The 23465-nt window shown below is 40.4% G+C and overlaps 1 protein-coding gene across 5 annotated transcripts in view; it reads left to right on the top strand.

Annotated features, from left to right (window-relative positions):
- The window catches only part of Amotl1 (angiomotin like 1), a 151654-nt gene that overhangs the window by 87584 nt on the left and 40605 nt on the right, over positions 1-23465 (top strand). For all 5 annotated transcript variants that reach the window (XM_063256213.1, XM_013151134.3, XM_003468556.5 and 2 more), the window contains exons 4-6: positions 10085-10376; positions 16625-16769; positions 17229-17318. In XM_063256213.1, the coding sequence (XP_063112283.1) occupies positions 10085-10376; positions 16625-16769; positions 17229-17318 (527 nt within the window). The remainder of the gene's footprint in view (positions 1-10084; positions 10377-16624; positions 16770-17228; positions 17319-23465) is intronic.

The raw sequence follows: 23465 nt of genomic DNA, 5'->3' as shown, positions 1-23465 counted from the left end.
GTCCTTTGAGGAATAGCTGGAAAAAGTTTTGTTCCATTCCATAGGTTGTCTCTTCATTGTGTTGGTTGTTTCCTTTGCTGTGCAGAAGGTTTTTAATTTGATTTGTTCCCAGTTGTTGATTCTTGGTATTATTTCTTGTGGCAGCCTAGGGTCTATTCAGCTGACCCTGCAGGGGGAGGAGAGCCCAAGAGTACATGTAGCAGTTTAAAGATAACACCTGCCTTGAAGAAGCCAAGTACATTTTAACATGAGCAGGTATAAAGACATGCTAAATGACAGGTGTGACTTCTGGTGGTTCCCATTTTCCATACGCTATATGGTAAGAAAGTTTGGCCCCATCATAGTCTGATGGCTGGGGGAGGAGAATTTGGAGAGTGTATATGCTTTCAAAATGGTAAATTATTATTTACAGCTTATAAAGTCGTGAAAATGAACTACTATGTAGGATTGAAGGTAAACCAGGCCCAGCTGTTGGATTAAAACTGTGCATTGCCCTTAGTGAAAATGAGGTCATGCAGTCTGACTTGAATTCTGTCCTGTACATATGTTTATACATATTTGGGCCTAATTATAGCTGGATAAGCCAAGTAAAATGCTCTATTTGTCCTGTACTATCAGAATTTCAAGAAGCTAGGGTCAAGTTCAGATTACTTTCCCAGGATACCTGATGTAATTCCAGGTGAAATGGATTAAATGAACGACTTCTCTAACAGAGGTTATCTGTATCCTCCTACATAGCAAAGATTTTGATCTTTGCTTACCCAAATTAAGTTTTAATATAATGTAAACATCTATGAGACTTACTGTGTCTGCTTGACCAAAGGGATTGAGATGAAGTCCATTGGTTTGGAAAACGAAGATTCAAAGGTGTAAAATTCTTTTTTTTCCTTTCTAGCTGCACATTACCTAAAGTTCTTAGTCTCTCAGTTTCCCTATCTAAACTTCCTACAGCCCCTTTTTCATAAAACTAACTGATTTACTTCCTTTTATAATGAAAACATGTACCTTATAGAAAATCTAGAAAAATGCATGACTCCTACCACCCTGCCCTCCCCAGAAAAGTAAATAATACTTACCTTCACTCAAGGATAATCACTGTTATATACTCTTGCTTCCTATATTGCTTTTTAAGAGATTTTTAAATTAATTTTCTTGGTATGTTTTAGATATAGAAAATGATCATGTTCATCATAGAGAATTTGTATCTGTACACGATACATCTTGATTCTTCTATTTTTCCCATTCTCTCCCCTCCCTTCACTCTTTTCCCTCCTTACTTGCAACAGCTTCGTTTCCATTTTTCCTTTTCCTTTCTTCTTTTTCCCCTCTCTAGTTTCCCTTCCTTGAATATTTTCTTTGCCTGAATAGTATCTATTATACTTCTTCATCCTGACTTATACTGTTGGATTCTCACTCCAGAGAAGCAATGTGATATTTACATGATTACAGTATGATCTCAAATTGCATCCATTTACCTAGAAATGTCTCGTTTATCTTTCTTTAAGGCAGAGTTGTACTCCATCATATTAAAAGAACCCACACCTTCTTTTCCATTTATCAGCTGATGGTTTTTTGGTTGTTTCCAAGATTCAACTGTTACAAACTATGCTGCTATAAGCATGGGTATACATATATCACTATAATATAATGCTTTTAATTCTTTCATCAAGATACCAAGAAGGAGAATATCTGGGTGAAAAGAGACATCTAGCTTTAATTATTTGAGAAATCTTCACACTGATTTCCACAGTAGTTTCATAGTGTATACTCACACCAACAGTGAAGAAGTGTTCCTTTTTCCCTTATAGCCCCACCAGCATTTGCTATTGGTTGATTTCTTGGTAATACCCATTCTTCTGGAGTGAAATGGAATCTCAGTGTTGTTTTAATTAGCATCTCTTGAATGACCAGTGAGTGATGTTCAACATTTTTTCATTTATTTGCCATTCATACTTCATCTGAAAAGTGTCTATTCACTTCAAATGCCCATTTTTAAATTGATTATTTCAGTTTGGGATATCTGATTATTTTGAGTTTTGTAGATATTAGAGATAACAATCATAAATATATGTGCACCAAACACCAGTGCATCCAGCTGTACAAAACAAATATTAGTGGGCATGAAAAATCAAATGAGCACTAATACAGATGTAATGAGGGACTTCAGTAACCCACTGTCACAAATAGACAAATCAACTACACAAAAACCAACAAAGGAATATCAGAACTGAGCCAAACCTGTGAACTGATGGAATAGAAAATATCTATGGAGTGTTCCACAGCATAACATCAGAATACAAATTCTTCAACTGCACATAGGATGGCCTCCAAAATAGATCCCATACTAACTCATAAAATATACTAGTTTAGAATTAGAAAGTCATAAGAAAATATAGGTAAGTTCCAAAATGAAGTATTTTTTTACTGACTGAAAAGTTTTCAAATTTGGCCAAAAAGTCTATTATTATTTCATCTTAATTTTTAATTTTATTTTGTTTCCCCTTTTCTGATTATTGAAATAGCGATGCTAATTTTTGTTTATATTTTCTAATTTTTCTGTAATGCACATGTACTACTTAGTAATTTTTTAAAAATAGCTAGATATATTCATTGTAGAAAATGTGTAAGGAACACAAAAATATAAAAAATAGAATGTCTATAATCCCATTGCTGGAGGCAGTCGCCTTTACCTTTCATAATACTTCATTCCAATCTTCTACTAAGTACTGTTTTTTACAAAGTACTGTTTTTTACTAAGGTGGAATCTTAGTATATGTCATATCTTGAGAAACTTTTAAAAATGCTTGCTCAGGTTTAATAAAAGCTTGTTAATTTGAATAATTAATTTTGATAAACTGAAAAAATGTTTTTATTTCTACTTCGCTATTAATTTTATATTGGAAAGTGTATATTTAGCTGCTTTCATTTTTTTTCTTTATGAGTGGCTTGACCACATTATTTATTATCCGCTGATCTTTATTTTCTTGTTATATTTACCAAAGTTTTTGTTAGTTAGGCATATCATCTTTATGAAAGATTAATCTGATTGGCCTAATTATAGATAAACATAGAGTTTAGTGTGTTGAGTCGAGCTTCTGGTGACTGTTTATACCTCTTTTTGTGTGTCTGGGGTCCCAAGTGTGGGAAGAGTGAGGTTGTGTGTAAAGATGCTCAGCTGCTCATTGAATTCTGGTTTTGGCCCTGTGATTGGCATTTGTACAACGTGGGCTAGAGCAGCCCTGCCTAGTGGAAACCATGACTCATGCATGAAATACAAAATTATCTAGCAGCTACATTCTAATACTAAAACAAGTAGATGGAAATAATATAAAAACATTTTAGTTAATCCATTTAAAGGCATTTAGAGAATATTTTTAGTTAACCCATTGTATCAAAAATACCATTTCAACAGGTAATATAAAAATTATTATTTTGAAGATAGCAGAGGCATTATGATTTCCGTCACTGATTTCCTATTATCTTGTTTTGAAGCTCTGTATCGCTTTCAATATTTTGTTTTGATCGTTGTTTTTGTTTTATTTTGTTTATTCTCTTAAAAAACAATTAGTGCAATCTTTTACGTTTTAAAAAAATTTTTAAGGAGGGTTCTTATTTTTCCTTTTTACTAGTATATGCTTGTGATCACAATAAATACATTATTTTACTCTTGTTTATATTACCTTCAAATTTTGATGTCTATTTGACACAGAACACATCTCAATTTGGACTGGCCACATTTCACAAACTCGCTAGCTCAGCTGACTATAGTTTGAGACAGCCTCTGACTAGAAGGACTGAGACTCTGAGAGGGCCCTGAGCTGTCCTGACACTCCCCTGAGATTTTCTGTGAGTCAGCATTGCACTGCGCTCTGATTCAGGAAGCACCTGGATTCCTCCTGAGGCCTTAGGACTGTGGGCTGTCATTCCTAATCATAATCCTTTTTCTTTTCTTTCAGTTTCCAATCAGATTTTGTTTTCTTCCTAGAAATAAGCAATGTTTCTGAATTGGTACATTGAATCGAATATAAAAGTTAGAAATCTATGCAGGTAACCAAACAGGCCATTTGTGTGTTCCTTGTAGCACAGAATTGTGCTATGTCATATTTGAAATGCTGAACACGGGTATTCTACGTCCTCACAGCATCTGTGTGAGGGAGGTGGTACAGGCCCCACTCTGCAGATGAGGAACTAAACATGAAGGCTCTGGTGGCTCCTCAGAAGCCCATGGTGTGGGGCCCACAGGCCAGTGCCGTCCTCATTTGTGTTCTTGCTCCAAATTTGGTTGATTTTATGTATCACTTTTAGCATAGACAGTTGAACCTGTACATAATATAACTTGTTTCTTTTGAAAGAAAGAAATCCATTCTGCCTCCCTCCCTGCAACTCTTCCTCCTCTCTCCATTTACAAGCTTTATTTTCATTTTTCTCTTTTCTCATGTTTTAATTTTCCCTCTTTTCTTTCTCCCTCACCCTCTTTTGTTTGCCTCCCCCTTTGAACATTTTCTTCTTGTTTCACAATACTTACTATACATATCAGTCCTCATTTAGACTTTGAGTTTCATCAGAGAAGCAATGTGGTATTTACACATGTATCCGATTTATTTCACTTAAGACAGTAGTTTCAAAGTGCATCTATTTATCTATCTATTTATCTCATCCTAATCTTTAAGGCAAGGAAGGGAGACCCAAGGATGGAGCTTCTGGCCCTTCTGACATCCATTAGTGGTGTGTGATAATAACAAAGGCTAACATTTATTCAGTGTTTTACTAAGATAGACACAAAAAGCAATGCTTTCTGCGCATCATCTCATTTAATTCTCGAAGATTTGTGAGATAGGTTCTGTTGTCACCTTTTGAAGATGGAGAAGAGTTGAAAACTTGTCCATGGTTATAAGACTAAAGCAGCAGATCCAAAACTCAACCCAGTGTAAAAGAGACAGATACCTAATGTTAATAAGCCAATCTGATGCTCTGTGCCACTGTGGGAGACTCCCTGGTATGGTGGAAGAATGTAGGTTCCAGGCTTGTGTATTGCTTTGTATAGACTGTGAGGTGTCTGGTCTGTTTTATGAACCCCCTAAGCCTAAATTTGCATGCTGTATATATGGAGTGAGATCAGTGAATGCTCAAGCATGTGAGAATTAAATGACACTGTAGATACAAAGCACTTTCTCTTTCTTTCTTCCTTCCTTCCTTGCTTCCTTTCTTTGCAGGCATAATGTGAAAGCATAAGCTTTTTTAAAAAGCAGAAGCTTAAATAAGCTTACTTATGAAGCTTTGTTGCATGGGGAGAGGCCCAAATAAACTGTTGCATAAATGACCCTGTTTCCCCAAACCAATAGCCATTACTCCAGTTTTGAGCTGCATTTGTCATCACAAATATATGAGAAGGGCAAGTGTCACAGAATGGTTATTATGCTGGTGTCTTCATAATTCCAGGCTACCTGTAGTGCCCATAACAAATCTAAATGCCAGAGATCTATAATAATGCGATGTTGAAGGCTTATTTGTTCTTTGCTCTCAGGTGAGACTAAGTCCATTACCAAACAATTCTCAGGTACCAACTCACCATAAGTCATAATTTTCTCTTAGAAAGCTTATATGCTAATAATTAAGGGGGAAATACAACTCATGAATGAAATATTAAGTAATATTTAAATAGGAATTCAAGATAAGAAGAAATAGGGCAGGAGCCATAGGGACGGTTGTCAGGAGGGTGATTCAGATGAAGTTTTAAGTTCAGAGGAGAGAAATGGATGAAATTCTGAAAGTCAGCCTGTGCACAGAATGGTGCAGACACTGATGCTACAGGACTAGTCTGAGACTGTTTTGTTGCTTAGGTAAGTTTTTAAATCCTATGAGTCTGAAGACTTTGTTGGACAGTCTCTGGCAACCCTACTCAGCTATATTTAAATAATTGCTCATTTTGGTGGCACATGGAAGATAGCGACTTCCTTTAGTGTTGCACGTTTCCTTTGGTCCCTTGAGAAAGGAGTAGGTTAGAAAGGAGTAGGTCCTGAGCCTGCTTTCTCCTAGAAGCAGGGACAGTGTTGTCTGCCTCCATTTTTATGAACCTTAGGCAAGGTGACAAAATGCAGTGCCTCATAGATAGCACAAACCTTCAGTGAATGTTACTGGAATGTCCTTTATAGACAAGACACTTTATCCCGTGAAAAGGTAACAGTTTGAGTGTAAATCATAGTTCAAGAAAACCACTCAAAGGCAGGGCTTTTAATCCTCATATTTATTCCAAGGTTGCTTGAAGCTACAAAACGTTCTGGTGCCATAGTTTGAGGGTATGGATCATGGGTCGGGTGGTAGCCCTGACCCAGCCACAGGTGTTAGGCGTCCAGGAGCAGAAGATGAAAGAGTGGCTGCTTTCTCTCCTTGCTTTCACCAGTGTTTACAGGAAAGCAGGGAGCTGCAAGGACTCTGGGGTCAGAACGCCAGACTTGAGTCTCCTTTAGGTTACTATATCTCTGTTTTATCTCTTTCTGAGTTTGATAAGTTACTTCCTGTGCCTTGTTTTCCTTGTCTAAATAGACAGCGAAACCTAATTCATAAAGGTCAAAATGAGTTGATGTGTGTAGCATGGATACCACAGTTGCTGGAATATAAAAATTGCTCAGTAAATATTATTCATAGCAGAAAACAAATTTACTGGGCTTCTCATATATGCCCATGCTCGGCTCTGTGTTAGGAATAGTCAGATGCAATGATAATAACGGTGATAACAGCTAACATTTGTTCAGTGCTTACTCTATTCCAGACTATTCATACCTACTCCTTAGATCCCTTGGCAGCCATGTAAGATAAGTGGAATTGTGGTCCCAGGAAACTGAGATAGTATAGGATGTTTAATAAGCTTGCTCTCTGGCTTCATGACCTCATAGGGGAAATAGTCACACAAAATAGATGATTATAATGTAGAATCATATTCACAAGTACCTATTCAGTAAATGTTAGCTCCCATCCCCTCTTTTTTTTTTTTTTTTTTTTGTTTTGTTTGTCTCAAGAAAGTGGCATTATCTTTATCTGAAAATAAGCTGGTTCTTACCATTAGTATGATTTTGTGTGAAATTTCCTTGTTCACTCCTGACACCCTTTTGCCTTGTATAGATCTTTCATGATTACCAACCCCAGATGAGCTGTGGAGCTGGGGAAAAGTTTGTTCCCCTGCCAGCGCACTGCCCATTGATATGTGGGATTTGTTAGCAGGAATGTATCACTGAATTGTGAGACTGGTGCTGTCTGATAGAAGACTTCTCATTCTGAAAAAGCTTGTCTTTTTTGTTTTTAAGCTTGGAAAACATGCTTTTTCTGTAATCTCACACCATCATTGAGGGTGTTAGGTGGCATGGAAAGCACTATGATTTGATTTCTGCCTCACAGTTTGCTTTCTAATTGTTACATAATAAGAGAGAGGGACTGAAAAGATGGCCCATCATGGACTGTAAAAGACTTAAAATCCTAGAGTTAAAATAAATGTAAGAGGTGGAAGCCCACCTTGAAACTCATGAGTTTGTGGAAGGCCTGATGCTTCTGTGAGGAGAGCTTTCGACCACGGCCTCCTAGATCAGCAGCATTGTGCAGGGAATACTCAGGTGAACAAAGGGGCCTTGACCTTTGTATCTTTGCATTGAAGGCAGTGGTACACAGTGCGTAGTACTTGGGCTCTTGTGACAGTAACCTCTTTGAGTAGAAAAATACACTGTCGGGTTTAGTCAGCCTTTAGGAAGCACTTACTCAGTAATAAGTCTGTGTGGTTTTGGGTCCATGGCTGGTAGGAGTTCCTGTCACCTGGGGTGAAATCTGAGCAGTGTGAATGGGACCGAGGGCCTCAGTTTACTCTTGTGATGAAGCTGAACCTCCCTGTATACATGGCATGACATACATAGTCACATGCACACCTCAGTGTGAATGAAGCCCAGATTCATCAGGATGCAAAACATCTTCATCTAAAGAGATGACCAAGTAGTGATGCAATAGATTTTATAGGGGGCCGGTTTAATTCTCCCAAAAGACAGCATATCTTTTTGAAATCTGAAGAGAGGTAGAAGGTAAAGCCCACCTATGGAAGGAAGAATGGCTTTAAGCTAATTCTTCTCCATGCCTAAGGAATATAGATGTCAGTTACTTCACAGTCAAATAGAGGAGGCTCTGAGACTGAAGGCTGAAAGAAACCTGCTTGGAATGCTGTGTGCTAGTTACGAAGCAAGGCCTGAGGTGAGTTACTGTAGTGGGGTCTGCTAGGTTTATTCTGTGGCCATCTTCACAGAGGTGAGAGCCAGGGAGACCCCTGTCAAATTTTCTTTATTATTTGGCATTCAGCTGCAGTGATCTGGCATTTAGACACATCCTGGCTCTATGCAATATTTAGAAAATGAGAGCTCACAACCCCCCAATTTCAGCAAATATACTTACAAGAAAAATAGAAGGCCAGGTGACCTTCTGGGACAAATGGGTAGTACTGAGGGAGACCTTTGGCTGTGGATGGCCAACAGAGGGTAGCACATGAGCTGTCCCTGGTCAGAAGCAGCTGGACCTGCAGAGGACTCTGCTCTCTGACACACAATGCTGGTAGTGTTTATGTAGCTGCTGATTCTTACATCTCACCTCCATTTCCCAGATGGGAGACCAGAGGTGGAAGAAATCAACAAGAAAACCAGATTTCTACATCTCTGCAGAAGAGGCAGCTGTGGTTGGAGAGCTAGACATCAAGACTATGTTTGCCGTTGATATGTGTACCTATAAAAGTTGTAGTTGGAAACCCTAGGCCTAGGTTGAAAAATACAGGAATTCTTAGGAAGCAGGTTAATAGAGTAGTGAGAAGGAGATTGTTAGGGAGTAGAGGCAGGCAGTTTGAAATTCCTACTTTCAAATACGAGGGAGAAGCCCAGGAATTTGAGCCATCAAGGTACACCTCTCTGTTTTTTCTAAAGTTGCTAGAATTGAATGAAACAGAACACAATAAAACCAATCAAAATTATATCTGATGGTAAGGGCAGCTATTTTGAAGATAACAAGAGGCATTATGGCAGCCATTATTGATTTCCTATTACCTTGTTTTGAGATTCTGTATCGCTTTCACTGTTTTGTTTTGATTGGCTTTATTTTATTTTGTTTGGCTTTATTCTTTTAAAAAAGTTTCTAAAATTGGAGTTGATCTCCAGACTTCCTCAAAATGAAACAAAAAACATAGGTCAGTTTCTCTCCCAGATTTTCACAGTTTTTTTAATTGGTATGCATATCCATTTGCACCGAGTCCAAAATTTGTAAGAGTATTTCCTTCACATCCTTCCTCCTTGTCTTAGATCCTCAATTGTTTTCCTTCTCGCTTTGACCTGTGAGCAAGCCCTTGTCAGTCTCACCTGGGCCTCCTCACTGGGCCTTGGGTGTCTTTCTGTTCTTACTGCCACACACTGTGACCTCTGCACACCACTCCTAGAATAGGCAGGTCCTCCACTGAAGTTTCCCTGGGGGGAGTCTGGCCTTGGCTCACAAAGCTGCCTATGTGTCTCTTTAATCCTGCCCTGTAGTGCAGGTCACTCTGCTTACTCTGGCTTGCTTTTTTTCCCTTTGCCTTTACCAGGATGATTCTTGCCATGGGCTCTGTGCCCTTGCTGATTCTCTACCTGGACTACTCCTTTCCTCCACTTTTATACCATTTTATCTAAATCCCTGATTCCTTCTTGTCTGTCATTTAGACCTCAACTCAAATCTATGCCTCTCCAAGACTTTCCCTGACCTCTGAATCAGAAGAGGCTCCTCAGTCATTCCATTCCTTGAAGAGTACACATTACATTTTTGATACTTGACTTTGTTTGATTGTTTGCTGGTTTGCTTGTCTCTTTCTCCTAGAGTATCAGCTTCTGAGAGCAGGAACCTGGTCTTTGTTGTTCGCAGTCTTGCCCTGTGCCGGCAGGGAGCATAGTAAAGACCTGTGGAATGAGGGACAAAACCTGCTGCCCAGCTGATGACTAGAAGCTCATTGGTGATCTCTTGCCATGAAGTCACTGACAATCCATCCTTCCTCCTGTTGCTTGCACTGGGCTCTGATTGCTGAATTTCTGTTTCCTTGCAGCCGCCCATGCCAACTTCCGTTCCCGTCTACAGTGCAGCAGCACAGCCCCATGTCCTCGCAGACCTCCTCCGTCAGCGGGCCACTGCACTCTGTTTCCTTGCCACTTCCAGTTCCAATGACTCTGGCTGCTCCACAGCCCCCTCCTGCTGCCTCCCCTAACCAGCAGCTTGGTCCGGATGCCTTCGCGATTGTAGAGCGAGCCCAGCAAATGGTGGAGATCCTAACAGAGGAGAACCGGGCGCTTCACCAGGAGCTGCAGGGCTACTATGACAATGCTGACAAGCTCCACAAGGTACATGACTGTTGGTTCAAGGGATGGTGAAGCTGCTCTGGAAGGAAGAATTCTTTATCTGCCTGTGGAGCTTAGGTTCACAGACTCACTTGCCTGTGTTTAAAGAGGCCTTTTTTATGCTAGGCAGTCTAAGGGTTCAGAGGGACAAAAGTAAATTACAACCCAGGGCCTGCATCGTAGGGTCTCATGTCCAAAACAGGAGAAAGCTGTGTAAGCTAATACCTGCATGGGGAGTGTTCAGGGTTCCAACAGGCACAGGAAAGGTGACTCTTGGCCAGGGACTTAGAGGCTGAGTAGGATTTCCTCAGGTAGACAGGGTTAGAAGAGGGAACAGAATGACACAGAGAAATGAATTGCGAGAGATCCTTTTAAATCTGATACTCTCAGGAACCTTGTGCTTGCCATGTTGTTTCATTAGCTGACTGCCGAAAAGCAGCAGTGCCTCAATACTGGAGATCAAGAGTACAGGTTATTGCATATCAGCCTTCTGTTTGCCACTTAGTAGTGGAGAGACGCTGAGTAATTCCAGCTCACAGGGGTGTAATGGAGATAATCAGAATGTGTATCAGCCCTCATCTCTAGACCTTTATGCTCAGTGCCAAAATAAATAGAAAAACACCATCCAGCAGGAATAATCTGTTGCTAGGCAGTGATTCCATGGTGATCCACACATTAGCTTCTGATGTGCTACTGAAAAGATGTGAGAGGGAAGGAGTGGGGTGTTTCAAGGCAGGATAGCCACAGGACATTCAAAGGTTCATTTCTGGGGCAAAGAGGCCTGTAGTAGTGATCTTATGAGTCTAAATGCCTGACCCTGTGTCTGGCTGTGAGAGACTATCATGAGGAGAAAGTATAGGAATATAAAAACTACCTGACTACAGTTGTGCTATTGGCTTCATCTGGCCATTGATGATTCTGGCTAGATGATTTAATATTTATTGTTTGGTACTGATTTCACAGATAAAGCTTGTCCTTTTATCGGTCAGGATTTGAGCATTGTACCCCCTGTCTGTTCCCAGGGACTGGCAGTAAAAGACTGGGGTCAGTAGATCTGATGATGTGAATGTCTGCAGACAGAATCTGCCCCAGCACGTCTATGCAGAGCTTCTGCTGAGAAGGTCTGGAGCTCCCTATGTCAAGACCAGACTTGGCTCTGGCTGACTTTATTGCAGGAGTGAAATGAGAGCCAGAAACAGACAGACAGGGCTGCCTGAAGACTGTACCCCCACTCCCACTCACATGTGAATCCTTGGAAGTTGGGAAACAGGCATGTTATTTCCTGGCCCTTGGCCTGTAAGTGGCTTTTCAGGCCCCAGCTTGCCTCTGACCTCTCTCGGGAAAGCCTCACACAGCCTGAGAATTGGAACCAACTCAGCACTTCTGGGAAACAAGCATTTCTTTCTTCCCTCTAATGAAGCTCCAGAGTAGACGTGTCCACAGGCACTGTAGACCCACCTGAGGGCAGGGTTTGGTGCTGGGTCTCAGCCAGGTGTTGTAGGGGAAACTAAGGCAAGGGGGTCACCAGTTCAAGGCCAGTCTGGGCCAACTTCGTGAGGCCCTGTCTCAAAGGGGGAAAAACAAGAATTTGTTCAGGGTAATATTGTTGAAAGTTACGTACATAGTACAGAATGACCACTGACTTATTAATATATACTTTTCATTGACTATATCTCTTTCTTGCTTTTGATGTACACTTTTTTGAAAAAGAAAAACAAAATCACTTAATCATCCAGAATATCTATGGCTCTGATTCTTAGAATTAGTGGTTGGTGGTGTTAGATGACCTTTGAAAATGAAGACAAATGGAAATTTTTTTCTTTTTCTGTTCCTTTTTCTTTGTTTCTTCTTCTTCTTCTTCTTTTTTTTTTTTTTTGTCTTTGTGATAAGGTCTTGCTATACAGTTTAGGTTGGCCTTGAACTCAAAATGATCCTCCTGTTTCATCCTCCTGAGTACTGAGATTACAGTGTGTGCCTCCCCCACCCAGCAGAAAACTTTTTCTTCTGGAACCCAACATTCTTTTACTCCCTGATATTATAAACAGTTCCATAAATATTACATTTTATTGATCTGTCATATGTCAAGCCAAAACAGTTGATTTAAATCCTCAAAAGTTTGTTAGATTCTTGGCCTATTCATCATGACTTTTGTAGTCCCCAGTATCTAGGACTGAGGTATAGAAGAGTTCCATGAACTTGGTGGTGCGTTATTTGATGCTTTGTGTTTCCCAAGGTCGTTCTGGGTCCCTGTCTTCCCTCACCATCAGCCTCCCTGCTCAGTGTTCTCAGCAGCTGCCTAAGCCTTAAGTCTGAGGAGCACATGGTCAGGTGAGGCAATGACTTTGCTTCCCTGTAGTGATAGCTGCTGGTTTCCTCGAGTGACCTTGACTCTTTTTTGAGAGGGCCCGCAGGGCCATGTTGTAGGATGTGACCATGCTCTCTTCCCATCTACGATCCTTGTAACATTGAGAGACATTATAAGGGCAGAACAAAAAATAGATGAATGTTTAATTGTAGGCTTTACCCTACGTGTATTATGCCAGGAACACAGCAGAAGAGAATGACTAAATTCAGATATTGCCAAAATCCAGCCTAGTTATGGAGGTCTAGTTTCCAGAGGGGTACAAGGTAATGGTTATTGCTGTTAGTATTGGAAAGATGGTCCAGAACCCCCAGAAAGAGCTGTTGTTTTTGTCTTTCCTTTTGGTTACTCATTTTGCTTCTCTTTCCTTCCAGTTTCCCTAAAACTTAATTAATAGGCAGAGTTTCCTCCAGGACTAGACTGTAGGCTTTTTAGTGGTTGGCCTCAGAAGCCATCAGAGGACAGAGGGCCGTTGGGAGAGGAAAGACTGAGCTTTTACAGATACTGCAGCCTTTGGCTGTCTTGTGAGCAGAACAAGCGGGGCTTGACTGGGGAGGCTGTGGCGTGGACGGCAGGCTCTAGCCCTGGTCATCCTTGAGCTGTGTAGATGATGGTGCTCAGGGAAGAAGTCCACACCAGAGGTTGGGCCAGCTGAGATTTTCCTGGGGTCTGCTGCTATTTGCTTCATGATAGTGGCACTGGTAGAAGCTGTGAAGAGCTTTTCACTCTGCTCGCAGTTCTGTTTCTGGGAACACCAAATGCTTTTCTCAGGGCCCAGCCTGAGGCTACTTGATCTCTCTGTATTGTACCAAATTCAGAGTCTATACAGGTTCTTGTGGCTTCATATCAGAGCCAGCAGGCCATTTTTCCCTTCTGCTTTGATAAATGTTAGAGACCTTCTCATGACTGGACATGACAGTTCTGGAGAAGACAGTGTGGCTTCTGCTATGAAGGCACATACATTCAGAAATAAAAGAGCTTTAGAGTTAAAGCTCTTAATATGACTCTGGTCTGACTTTGCACCCTTTAGGAATCCTTGTTTGGTGTTCCTGAAAGGAGGAGGCCTTTCATTTTTCACATGAATATTTCCAGAGAAGAAAAGCTCACCTCTGGGTGTATTACACTTCTGGAAAACATAATTAGTAAATTCTTCCTCATGTAGAATCAAAGTTTGCATCTCTTTAATTTCCCATATTTAGTCATGGTTCTGTCCTGTACCACTACACTAAAGGATACTAATCTTTATCTACCACTACAGCTATCATTTTGCACAGGAAATACCTAAGCACTGAGTCATGTGCTAGTTCTTGATCATTTTGTCCTTTGATATAGTAAAATATGCTGTGGTAGGGGCCCTGGAGTTTCCTCTCACACTGTGCAGAGGAAAATTGTCTCAATGGAGGAGAAGAGTCCATGGTCAGGTAGTTTTTTGGAGTCCAAGTCTGTCAAAGATGAATTCATCAGTATTTTGGTCCTGGGTAGGGTCCACTTTTACGGCAGGAAGGACTATTTCTGCCCTCAAGGGGTGAGCAGACAAGCCAGACACAAAATATATGTGTACGTCAGAATTCCAGTGAGGTAAGCACAGCAGATTAAACTTGTTCTCTGGGGAGATTTTTGGGGGTGTGTGGTTTAGGGAGGCTCCCAGGCAAACTGGGCCTGAGCACCTGTCTCAGGGCCATGCTTCATGCCATGGCTTATGCACCTCTTACCTCCTTAGTGACTAGAAGATGCCCTGGGCCTTGAAGGAAACTGTCTGGGGCTGTGCCCATCTGTCTGAAAATAAAGGTCCCCTTTTATGGATAAAATTAGCATAGAAATGGTATTTGTTTGGAAACTGTCTCTTTTGAAAATGAAGAAACATTATTTGTGGTAGCTCAGTGAACAGGATTCAGGACATGCTGTTCTCTGTGCCACCGCATTACCAACAATTTGTGATATCTGCGGAAGAAACAGGCCTTATTGAAACGAGGGGAACATAGAAGGGGAAACTGGTATAAGGAGGCCTTCGGGAAAATAATTTAATACCAAGAGGAGTTATGGTATTTGGATTCCATTTTCACTGGCTGCCACTCAGCAGAAGGCTCCTGGTGCTGCAGCCTTCTCACTGGCTTCTTCTCAGTCTGTCTTGGCTCCCTGGTAGCCTCTGGGTTCACTGACCATGGCTTGGCTTCTTTAAGTCTTTATTCTAGCACCTCAGACACTGCGGGCTTTGCTTTCTCTGTTCTCCTCTAGCTGCCCTCCTCGTCAATGCACCCTACCTTTGCCCTTCTAATCATCTGTTCATCTCCCTTCCTGGTCCCTTACTTTGTTACTATCCACCATCTACTGATTGATGACAATACAGCTGCTCACTTGCTTTGCAGATGTGTATCTCCACCTGCTAATTAGAACTCTTTGGTGCAGGGTCTTGGTCTGTTATCGTGACCCATATACAAAGCATTGGCTTCTTACTTGGACTCTTTTTCTCCTGCTGCCTCCTCTATTACCAACTCCACCGCCACCTCACCTCTTTGAGACTTATAGCTCGCCCTTCTCCAATTCTTTCTTTCCTTATAATTTCCCTTCCCTGTAAATTTAAAGCTCTCCCCTTGACCCTGGCTCTTGCCCCTTCTGCCTTGCTCTCATCCCTGGACTGTCATGACAAGTCTGCTTGGAATGACAAAGCCCTTGGACTTTCTCCTCTGACTGGTAAATCCTCCTTTGTCATTTAATACTTATTTTAAATACCATTTTCTCTGAAATCTTTTCAAAGAAACCCCTTCTCCCCTTTGGAAAATTTTTATCTCTAGGTTGTCCTAACATTGTACTGCCATACCCTTCATTGCATTGCACTGTAGAAATGCATAGTCCAGGCACATGCCAGCTAAGAGTGTGAGCTCCTAAAAGCTAGGCAGTATGTTACTTATTGTGGCATCCTGGGACCCAGAAGAAACACTGCACACTGTAAGCAAATAATGAATATTTGTTAGGATGTGCGTTATTTATTATAGGGATCTTGGAAGGGGCTTTCTGATCTGGGCCAGTTGGAGTTCAGAAAAGATGGTATCTTTTCTAAAGGTACATCCTGGTGACATCACTTTCCTGCAGAAAGGACAAAACGCATGACTCTGGTCCCCTCCCATTCTGACTTAGCACACCACTTGAGTTTCCATCCAGGTTTGCAAGCCCTCATCCAGTCCTTAGCTTCCTTCCTGCATCATGTTATACAATAACAAAGTGGGGTTTATTGATGTCCATTTCAAATACACTAATTTTTTGTAACAATTCTAGCTACTTGTTACTATATTCATAAGAGCCATAGATTAAAAGCTCCCCTGGTTACTGTTCTTAATCTAGTGAAATACAAAAAAGCACAAAACAAAATAAAACAAAAAAAACCTGTTTTAATCCAGCAATAGCTCTCATTTCCTGCATATAAAGGAGTTCATTTTTGCATAAGTACAAGTGCATTAGTCCTTTAGATAGATAAGTTCATAGGCAAGGGGTAAAACTTTTCAGTCACAAGGCCGTTCAAGTAGAGCCAGGGAGAAGGGTCTTGGCAAGAGCTCTGTGCTCAGAGTCTAGAAGTTTAGGTTTTGGTTATGGTGCTTTAGTTGTTCTGTGCTTTAATATTTTCCTTTGTATTAAATGGATTCATGATAATGGCCATACAAAATATAAGAAGCTTAACTTGTGTTTTAGTTCACTCCTTACTGATAATGTTCAGAGGGAGTTTTACAAGGTGACCTTGTCTGGCCAGACATAGGAACCTTATTTAAAGAATTCTAATGCTGCCCTTAAAGGGCAGAAGCAGGAATGGAGCTGAATCCACAGTTCTGAATGTCATCGAATCCATGTTACTAAGGCACTGGCACAAATGTCACACTAATACCAGTTTTTCTTACAGTTCGAAAAAGAACTTCAGAGAATTTCAGAAGCGTATGAGAGTCTGGTCAAGTCCACCACCAAGCGTGAGTCGCTGGACAAGGCAATGAGAAACAAACTGGAAGGCGAGATCAGAAGGCTTCATGATTTCAACCGAGACCTCCGAGGCAAGTTCTTCTCACGTTCTTTCCTCCTGCATTGCCCAGGTGCTGACAGCCTGGTTCAGGGCCGCATTGCTTTGTCACAGATGCCATCTTCTGGCTAAAATGTAAGGCTGATGGTTATGCTAGGGCTGGATTTCAGGTTATAGAGCCTTAGGGAAAACATCGAATCAGTGGTTTGCTGGCCTTGGAAGGAGAGAAGCAGCTTTTATGACTACCTGTTCCTCGCTGCCTGCTACTGATGCGTAGGCTGTGGATGAGACTGCATAGAGACACAGTGCAGCGCCTGAAGACCTGCTTTTGATATTTGAGGTTGCAGTTATAATAGTTTCTCTTCCCAGATTGTTCATTTTGAGGCTCTGACTGAGCATTTCTTCATATCCTTTGGCACCACTTCACTTTGCCATTGGATGGTGACTTAAATCCATATGCATGTATTTTAAATTACTTCCTATTTATTCATAGATCGACTAGAGACAGCCAACAGACAGCTGTGCAGCAGGGAATACGAGGGACAGGAAGATGAGGCTGCAGATGGTCACTTTGCTTCCCAGAGTGAGTCACTACATTTATTTTCTCTAAAGCTGTACTTTTAATAATTTTAAGTAGGTTTTGTGTTGTTTACTTTTTATGTGTTAATTTAGCCTCAGGTGAGACTCTCTTGTGGTTGTCAGAGACAAAGCCGAGGCTGACATGTATTATTTCGGTGATGATGATTCAGTCTTTCTGACCTGCAGTTACTCTCTGCCTAACATTTCCTTCACGAAACAGCAATATCACAGTATTTCACAGCAAATTCACAGTATTGTAGTGGCCTGTACCACTTCAAATAGGACACAACATTCTCCTTAGGAAAGAGAGGAAGACCAAGTAGTCTTGATTCTCTGGCTAGATTCTGTGCCCCTTTAGGTCACTGAGTTTAAGGCTGGTGGCACTTGCCACCATAGGATCCCTTTAAATGCTCACACTGTACACATATATAATGCTCTTCTCCAGAAACTACTGACCTAAATCCATTTCAGCCAAGACTAATAAAACAGTTTCTTTGTAAACCAGATTTTCAAGCAGATACTTTAATCAGATAGGTTTTGACAAACCATTGATCAAGGTTTAAATTTCTGAAAATTCTTTGCACAAGCTAGAAATTTAAAAATTTTACTTTTTAAAAGAGTGTTTAGGGGGGCTGGGGATTTAGCTCAGCGGCATAAGCGCCTGCCGTGCAAGCAGGCAGTCGTGAGTTCGATCCCCGATACCGATAAAAAGACAAAAAAAAAAAAGTTTAGGAAATCAGATTCACAACTATATCCTAATTCTCAGCAGTGTTATGTATATGTAATTGCTCATGAAGTGTGAACAGTTTAAAGAGCAAAAAGTTACATATGTAGGCACTACCTATTCATTGTATGATAGTGGTATTCTGTTATGTGGACTTGTCAAGATGTGGTCATACATAATGGCTAGAAAATGGCAAAATTTTTAAATTTTCGGTCCTGTTTTGTTGGTTTAATTTCCTTTGTTTCTCCTAAATTTGCTTCTGATGGCTCTCCACTTTTTTGTTACCTCTTTATTTTAAATTCATTTTTATTTTTCCAATGTATATTTTTATTAGTATTTATTACTTTTGTAAAATGTTGGTATTTTTATACATATTTCGATCATCCACCTCTGTTTCTAAACTCTGGTTTTGGCAGGTGAATACTGTCTCAGGCTCTTGCCCCAGATTTTTTTTTTGTGGTGTTAGGACTCAAACCCAGGGCCTTATGCATGCCAGGCAAGAGCTCTGCCACTGAGCCACATCCCCAGTTCCCCCCAGATTCTTTTTCAGTCTTGCAGTAGGTGACTGGCCTGTCTTCCAGACATACATGAACACAACTTTGAATTATTTGCTTCTTTAACAAAATGCATCTTTTCTCATAGAGGTGTTAGATTTGCCGTTTCTTTTGAAAACTTTCATTTGAAAGATGATTTACCTGTGGAGTTTTGACACTTTCTCTTTTGATGACTGTGTGTCTGAGTAGAGTAAGTCATGTCACCAGTGCTAGATTTGTAAATTCTGTGTGCCTTCTTGCTTGGGTATTAGTCAGTCAAGTTAAAGTGGAAAAGCCAATCAATTTAACCTCTTAGGCATTTGGTCTGACCCATTGGCCAGAATAATAGGATTTGGTGTTGGGTGAGTGCAAACACATTCCTGAAGACTTTAGCCTAGCTCAGAGCTAGCTTTAACCTTCTAGGTCAGTAATCAGCCAGTTTTATAGGCAATGATTTGTTCTGTGCTCCACTGTGTTTCAGAGGTATAAATAACAGTGATCAGAGACATTTCTCAAATGCCCAGCTGTATGCTAGTGTTGATGTGTGGTGTAGCTGAATCTAGGAAGGGTCCTTTGATGCAGGTTTGGTAGTAAGTGATAGCCACCAATTGTCTCACACCCATCTTCACAAGATAGTGTATCTTCTTGTATTATAATTAATTGCATTAGGCTTTGCTATTCTGGTCTGCCCAGGAGATGGGTTAAAATGTTATTTCAAATTTAGATAGGCTTTTTTTCTTAATGAATTCCAAGACCCCTTTATATTTATTTATATTAAGGAAATTAGCTTATCAGCCCTTCTGTGGCAGATATTTTCCCCAGTGTTTTTAATCTCTGTAGTGTTATTTTACAGAGGATTTTTAAAGTAAGCATATTTATCCCTTGTATGTTTTATGTCATGTTCAGGAATATTTTTTATAATCTTAAATTAGAATACATGAATGTCTTTTTCAAATGAGGTATGACTTCACTACTTAAACAGCTTATATTTTAGAAGCTAACTTGATAGGTAGAGTAAACCACAAGTGCAGGAGAAATTAATACAGAAACAAGAAAACTAGTAGGATTTTTAATACTTGGGCAAGGTCTTTAGAGGTCCTGAGGCAAAACAGTAAAAGTAGCAATAGGAAATAGATAAAGAGTGACACATTACTAATACTTGATAATAGCAGAGAGAGAGAGACAGAGACAGAGAGAATATGACAGCAACTAGATAGATGGTCAGCCTTTACCAATAAAAATTGGGTATGGATTTTGGGTTAAAGTTCAAGCTGTTGAGTCATTTTGCCTGCAGACCTTAGTTCAGGGAGCAGGTATAACAAAGGTGCAGAGAGACTCAGGAGGCCAGATTGCAGGCTTTCCTATTAGAATGTGAGTGCAGAATGGCAGGCATGAATTACTACTTCTTTTCGTAGTTACTAATGTGCTGCATTATCTGAGTGTTCTTTCAGAATCCCTATTATTAGAACAAAGTTTGCCAAACTCCTAGTAATCATAATCATAATCATAACTATTTCTCAAGGAATCCATCCTTTTCACATGAGGTTTTTGGAATTCTAGCCCTTGGTGCAGAGAAGAGTGGGACAGCATAGCAATAGTAGTGACAGCTCTGTATAACGCACACCAAAAAGCTAGGGCTTGGTGTGAAGCTCCTGACAGTCACCTTGGAGGTGAAGAAATCAAAAGGAAAGGGAAAGTGGAGAAAATGTGCTTAGCTTTTACTCTTTGCTTCACATTGATGTTGGACAACCAGGTCCAAGAACATCCAGGCAATGCCTGCAGTACAAGCAAAGCCAAGTTAATGAAGGGAAGAAGTACTTTGGGGATGACTGTTTGATTTTTTTTTTCTCTTAAAAACTGAACTATATTCTTAAATTGGAGCCCAGGATTCCCTGGTGGAGCCTAGAAAGGCCTCAGTAGTTATCACTTTGTTCCAAAAGTTGAAATGGACCTTGACCAGTGTTGTTGCTCTGTGTTGTAAAATCTCTCTGTATGGAATGTTTGGGGCGATTAAATTGCTTGTTTGTTTTTCAAAATGCTTTTACAGTTTATAAGATGATGATATCAGAGCCAAATTGCTTCCGAAAAACAGGGCCTCTAGCCAACTCCTGCTTGGTCTGGGGTTTCTTAGGCCTTTAACTTAACTGAGGTTCCCGTTTTCCACACACACACACACACACACACACACACACACACACCCCCTAGAAGTAACTTGCTGTCAAAAACAACCTCTCAGGAACACACACACACACACACACACCCTAGAAGTAACTTGCTGTCACAAACAACCTCTCAGGAATACCAATGATTCTTGACTGTGTCGTCTTAGTGAAACTGTTTAAACCTCTTTTTTTTTTCTGAAGATTTGATAGCTCTGCAAAATTCCATCTGCTTTAGGCCAGTGAACCACAAAGAAAATACTCGGTGGGGGAAAAGTAGACTGGAGGAGATGAAATTTCACTGTACTGGAGTTTTCAAATCTGTGTGTTGGAGCCTTGTTAGGTGTTTGCACTGAGTGGGACTGGGTCAGCTCTGGCATGCTCGTGTTACCTCAGGACATCGCTAAGTCTTGTTTGGAGGATGCACAAGAATCTCCCCACCTTTGGGGTTTTCTGTGCACTCCACATTTATCATATCTGGTTAAACTTAAGTCTAGGAAGGTTGATTTTGGCTGTTACATGATGTACCTATTTAGAGAAAAACAAAATTTTTTTGGACATTCAACGATTTTAAAAAAACACAATGAGTAACAGATCTAAATATACAGACATGTTTGATTTTTAAAACATTCTTATGTGTTTGAAAACTAACAAAATATGTGCAAGACCACACTGTTTTAATAATAATTTGCCATTTTTAGTGTACATTGTAATCATCACCCTTGAATCTTATTTTAGGTACTTTAATTTTCTATCTTTTGAAATACGAATCCTAATATTTTACTAAAATAAAAATCTCTAGTTTTTGTACTTCTAAATGTCTTCTGTGAACTACAAAGCAAAAATTACAATGACATGAACATTTATTCTGTTGACTTGCATAGAGCTTACAGGAGTCATTCTAAATCCTTGTTAGTTTTTATTTATCAGATGTTGTGGGTTTCCATCAAGCCTCATGAGGAAGCAAGGTTAGATGTCACACATGGGTTCTGAGGCCCCTTGACTCCTCTTACTTTGCTGTGCCTATGTTTGGGCTGCGCTATGTAAATGTTTTTGTAGCCCACAGCCAGATACTGTCACTGATCAATTAATCCATAGACACACCAGACCCCACAGATCAGTGCCATGGGCATAGAGTACATACTTGCCCATGAAACCTGTCAAAGTGACATCATCTTGATCATGCTTTTCCCTATCTGAATTGAGTGGTTCTCTATAAACATGATCCCAACTGTTGTAGGACTGTGACGTTGTAAAACTCAGAATTTGATAAGCAAGGCTCCAGCGAATAGCTTGTATTGGCTGCTACATTGATTCTTGGTGCCTTGCTGCCGTGCTCAGTGAGCTGAAGGTGCTTAACCTCCCCAGACCTCCATTTCCTTTAAAGTGATAGTAATAACAAGTTTTGCAGGAATTGAAGATAGCTAGAGGTAGAAAATGTAAAATGTACTTTTTGATGGTGGTTGAGGGTTATTCAACCTGGGGCCTCACACATGCTAAACAAGTGCTGTAACTTGAAGCTCTACCCCCAACTATTCTGCAACACTGCTTCCTGCTTCCCGCTTCCTAGCCGCTATTTTAGCCGTCACCTTCTCTGGAAGGACCTGCCAATTTCCAGGAAGGGGATTGGGCCACATTCCCAAAGAATGCCCTCATGCTTCACTTAGCCGTCCGTGCTGAATTTGGAAAGCAGAGCATATGAGCACTTAAGCCCTCTTGATCAACCTTGACAGGCAGCACTGAGAAGCTTCAAGCCTACATGACAGGCAGAAGTGCACAGAGTCTGCAGGGCATCTGTTTATGTTCAATCAAATCTCCTCCCTCAGTGTGAGAATTAATGTTATTCCAGGTAGGCTCTGATTTTCCATGCTTAATGAACAGAGCTGATTGAAGAACCATCTCTTGGTTGTGTGATGATGTCTGCTCTCTAGCAAGTGAACATAGGTTAGGATTTTTACGTTAGTGGTTTTAAAAATTTTGTTCTTGGTGTTCTTGTTATAAGGCTGAAAAAAATGAGCTTCTTAAACTTTTTTTTTTATGCTCTACATCCCCTGTACTGCATAGCTAGATAAATGGATGTAGTAAACACAGACTACAAGACGAATCCATATACATTGCATGTAGCATCAGTGCACCCTCACTACGCCTAAGAATTCAAAACCAGGAAATCTATGCACAGGCCTCAGCTTAAGTTAAATGACATTGTTATAAAGAACCATCCTGAGATACAAAGTTGTGTTGTCCTTTTATATACTCCTCCAATACCTTGTACTTCTTCCTTTGTAAATACTCATCACAACCTTGTATAAGCAATTGCTTGAATAATCATTTTCTGTCTCCTCCACTGAACTCTTAAGCACCTGAAGGGCAGTGACTTGTCATCCTCACCAGTGTAGTCCCAGCCTGATACATTTCCAGAACCTGGCATTATGCCTAGCATTTAGAGGCATTTAATAAATATTTGCTCGGTGATCGTTATTGTTTATTCAAACAAGCAGTTAAAATCTACCTCCTATGAACTAGCTGTGTTTTAGGACAAGTCAACAATCTTTCTTTCAAGAGCCAGGTGGTGAGTATTTCAAGCATTGAGGCTATAACCACTCAATTCTGACCCAGTATCCCCAAGACTATCACAGATTATTCATAAACAATTGGTTGTGACTGTGTTCCCATAAAACCTTATGTACAGAAACAGGCCACAGGCTGGATCTGGCCAGGAAGCCATAGTTCACTGA

This window comes from Cavia porcellus, unplaced genomic scaffold (assembly GCF_034190915.1).
Source record: "Cavia porcellus strain 051 isolate PalLab524CR breed Dunkin Hartley unplaced genomic scaffold, mCavPor4.1 scaffold_9, whole genome shotgun sequence".
Taxonomy (NCBI): Eukaryota; Metazoa; Chordata; class Mammalia; order Rodentia; family Caviidae; genus Cavia; species Cavia porcellus.
The sequence above is the reverse complement of the archived record's forward strand: the minus strand, read 5'-3'. Positions and strand labels throughout refer to the sequence as shown.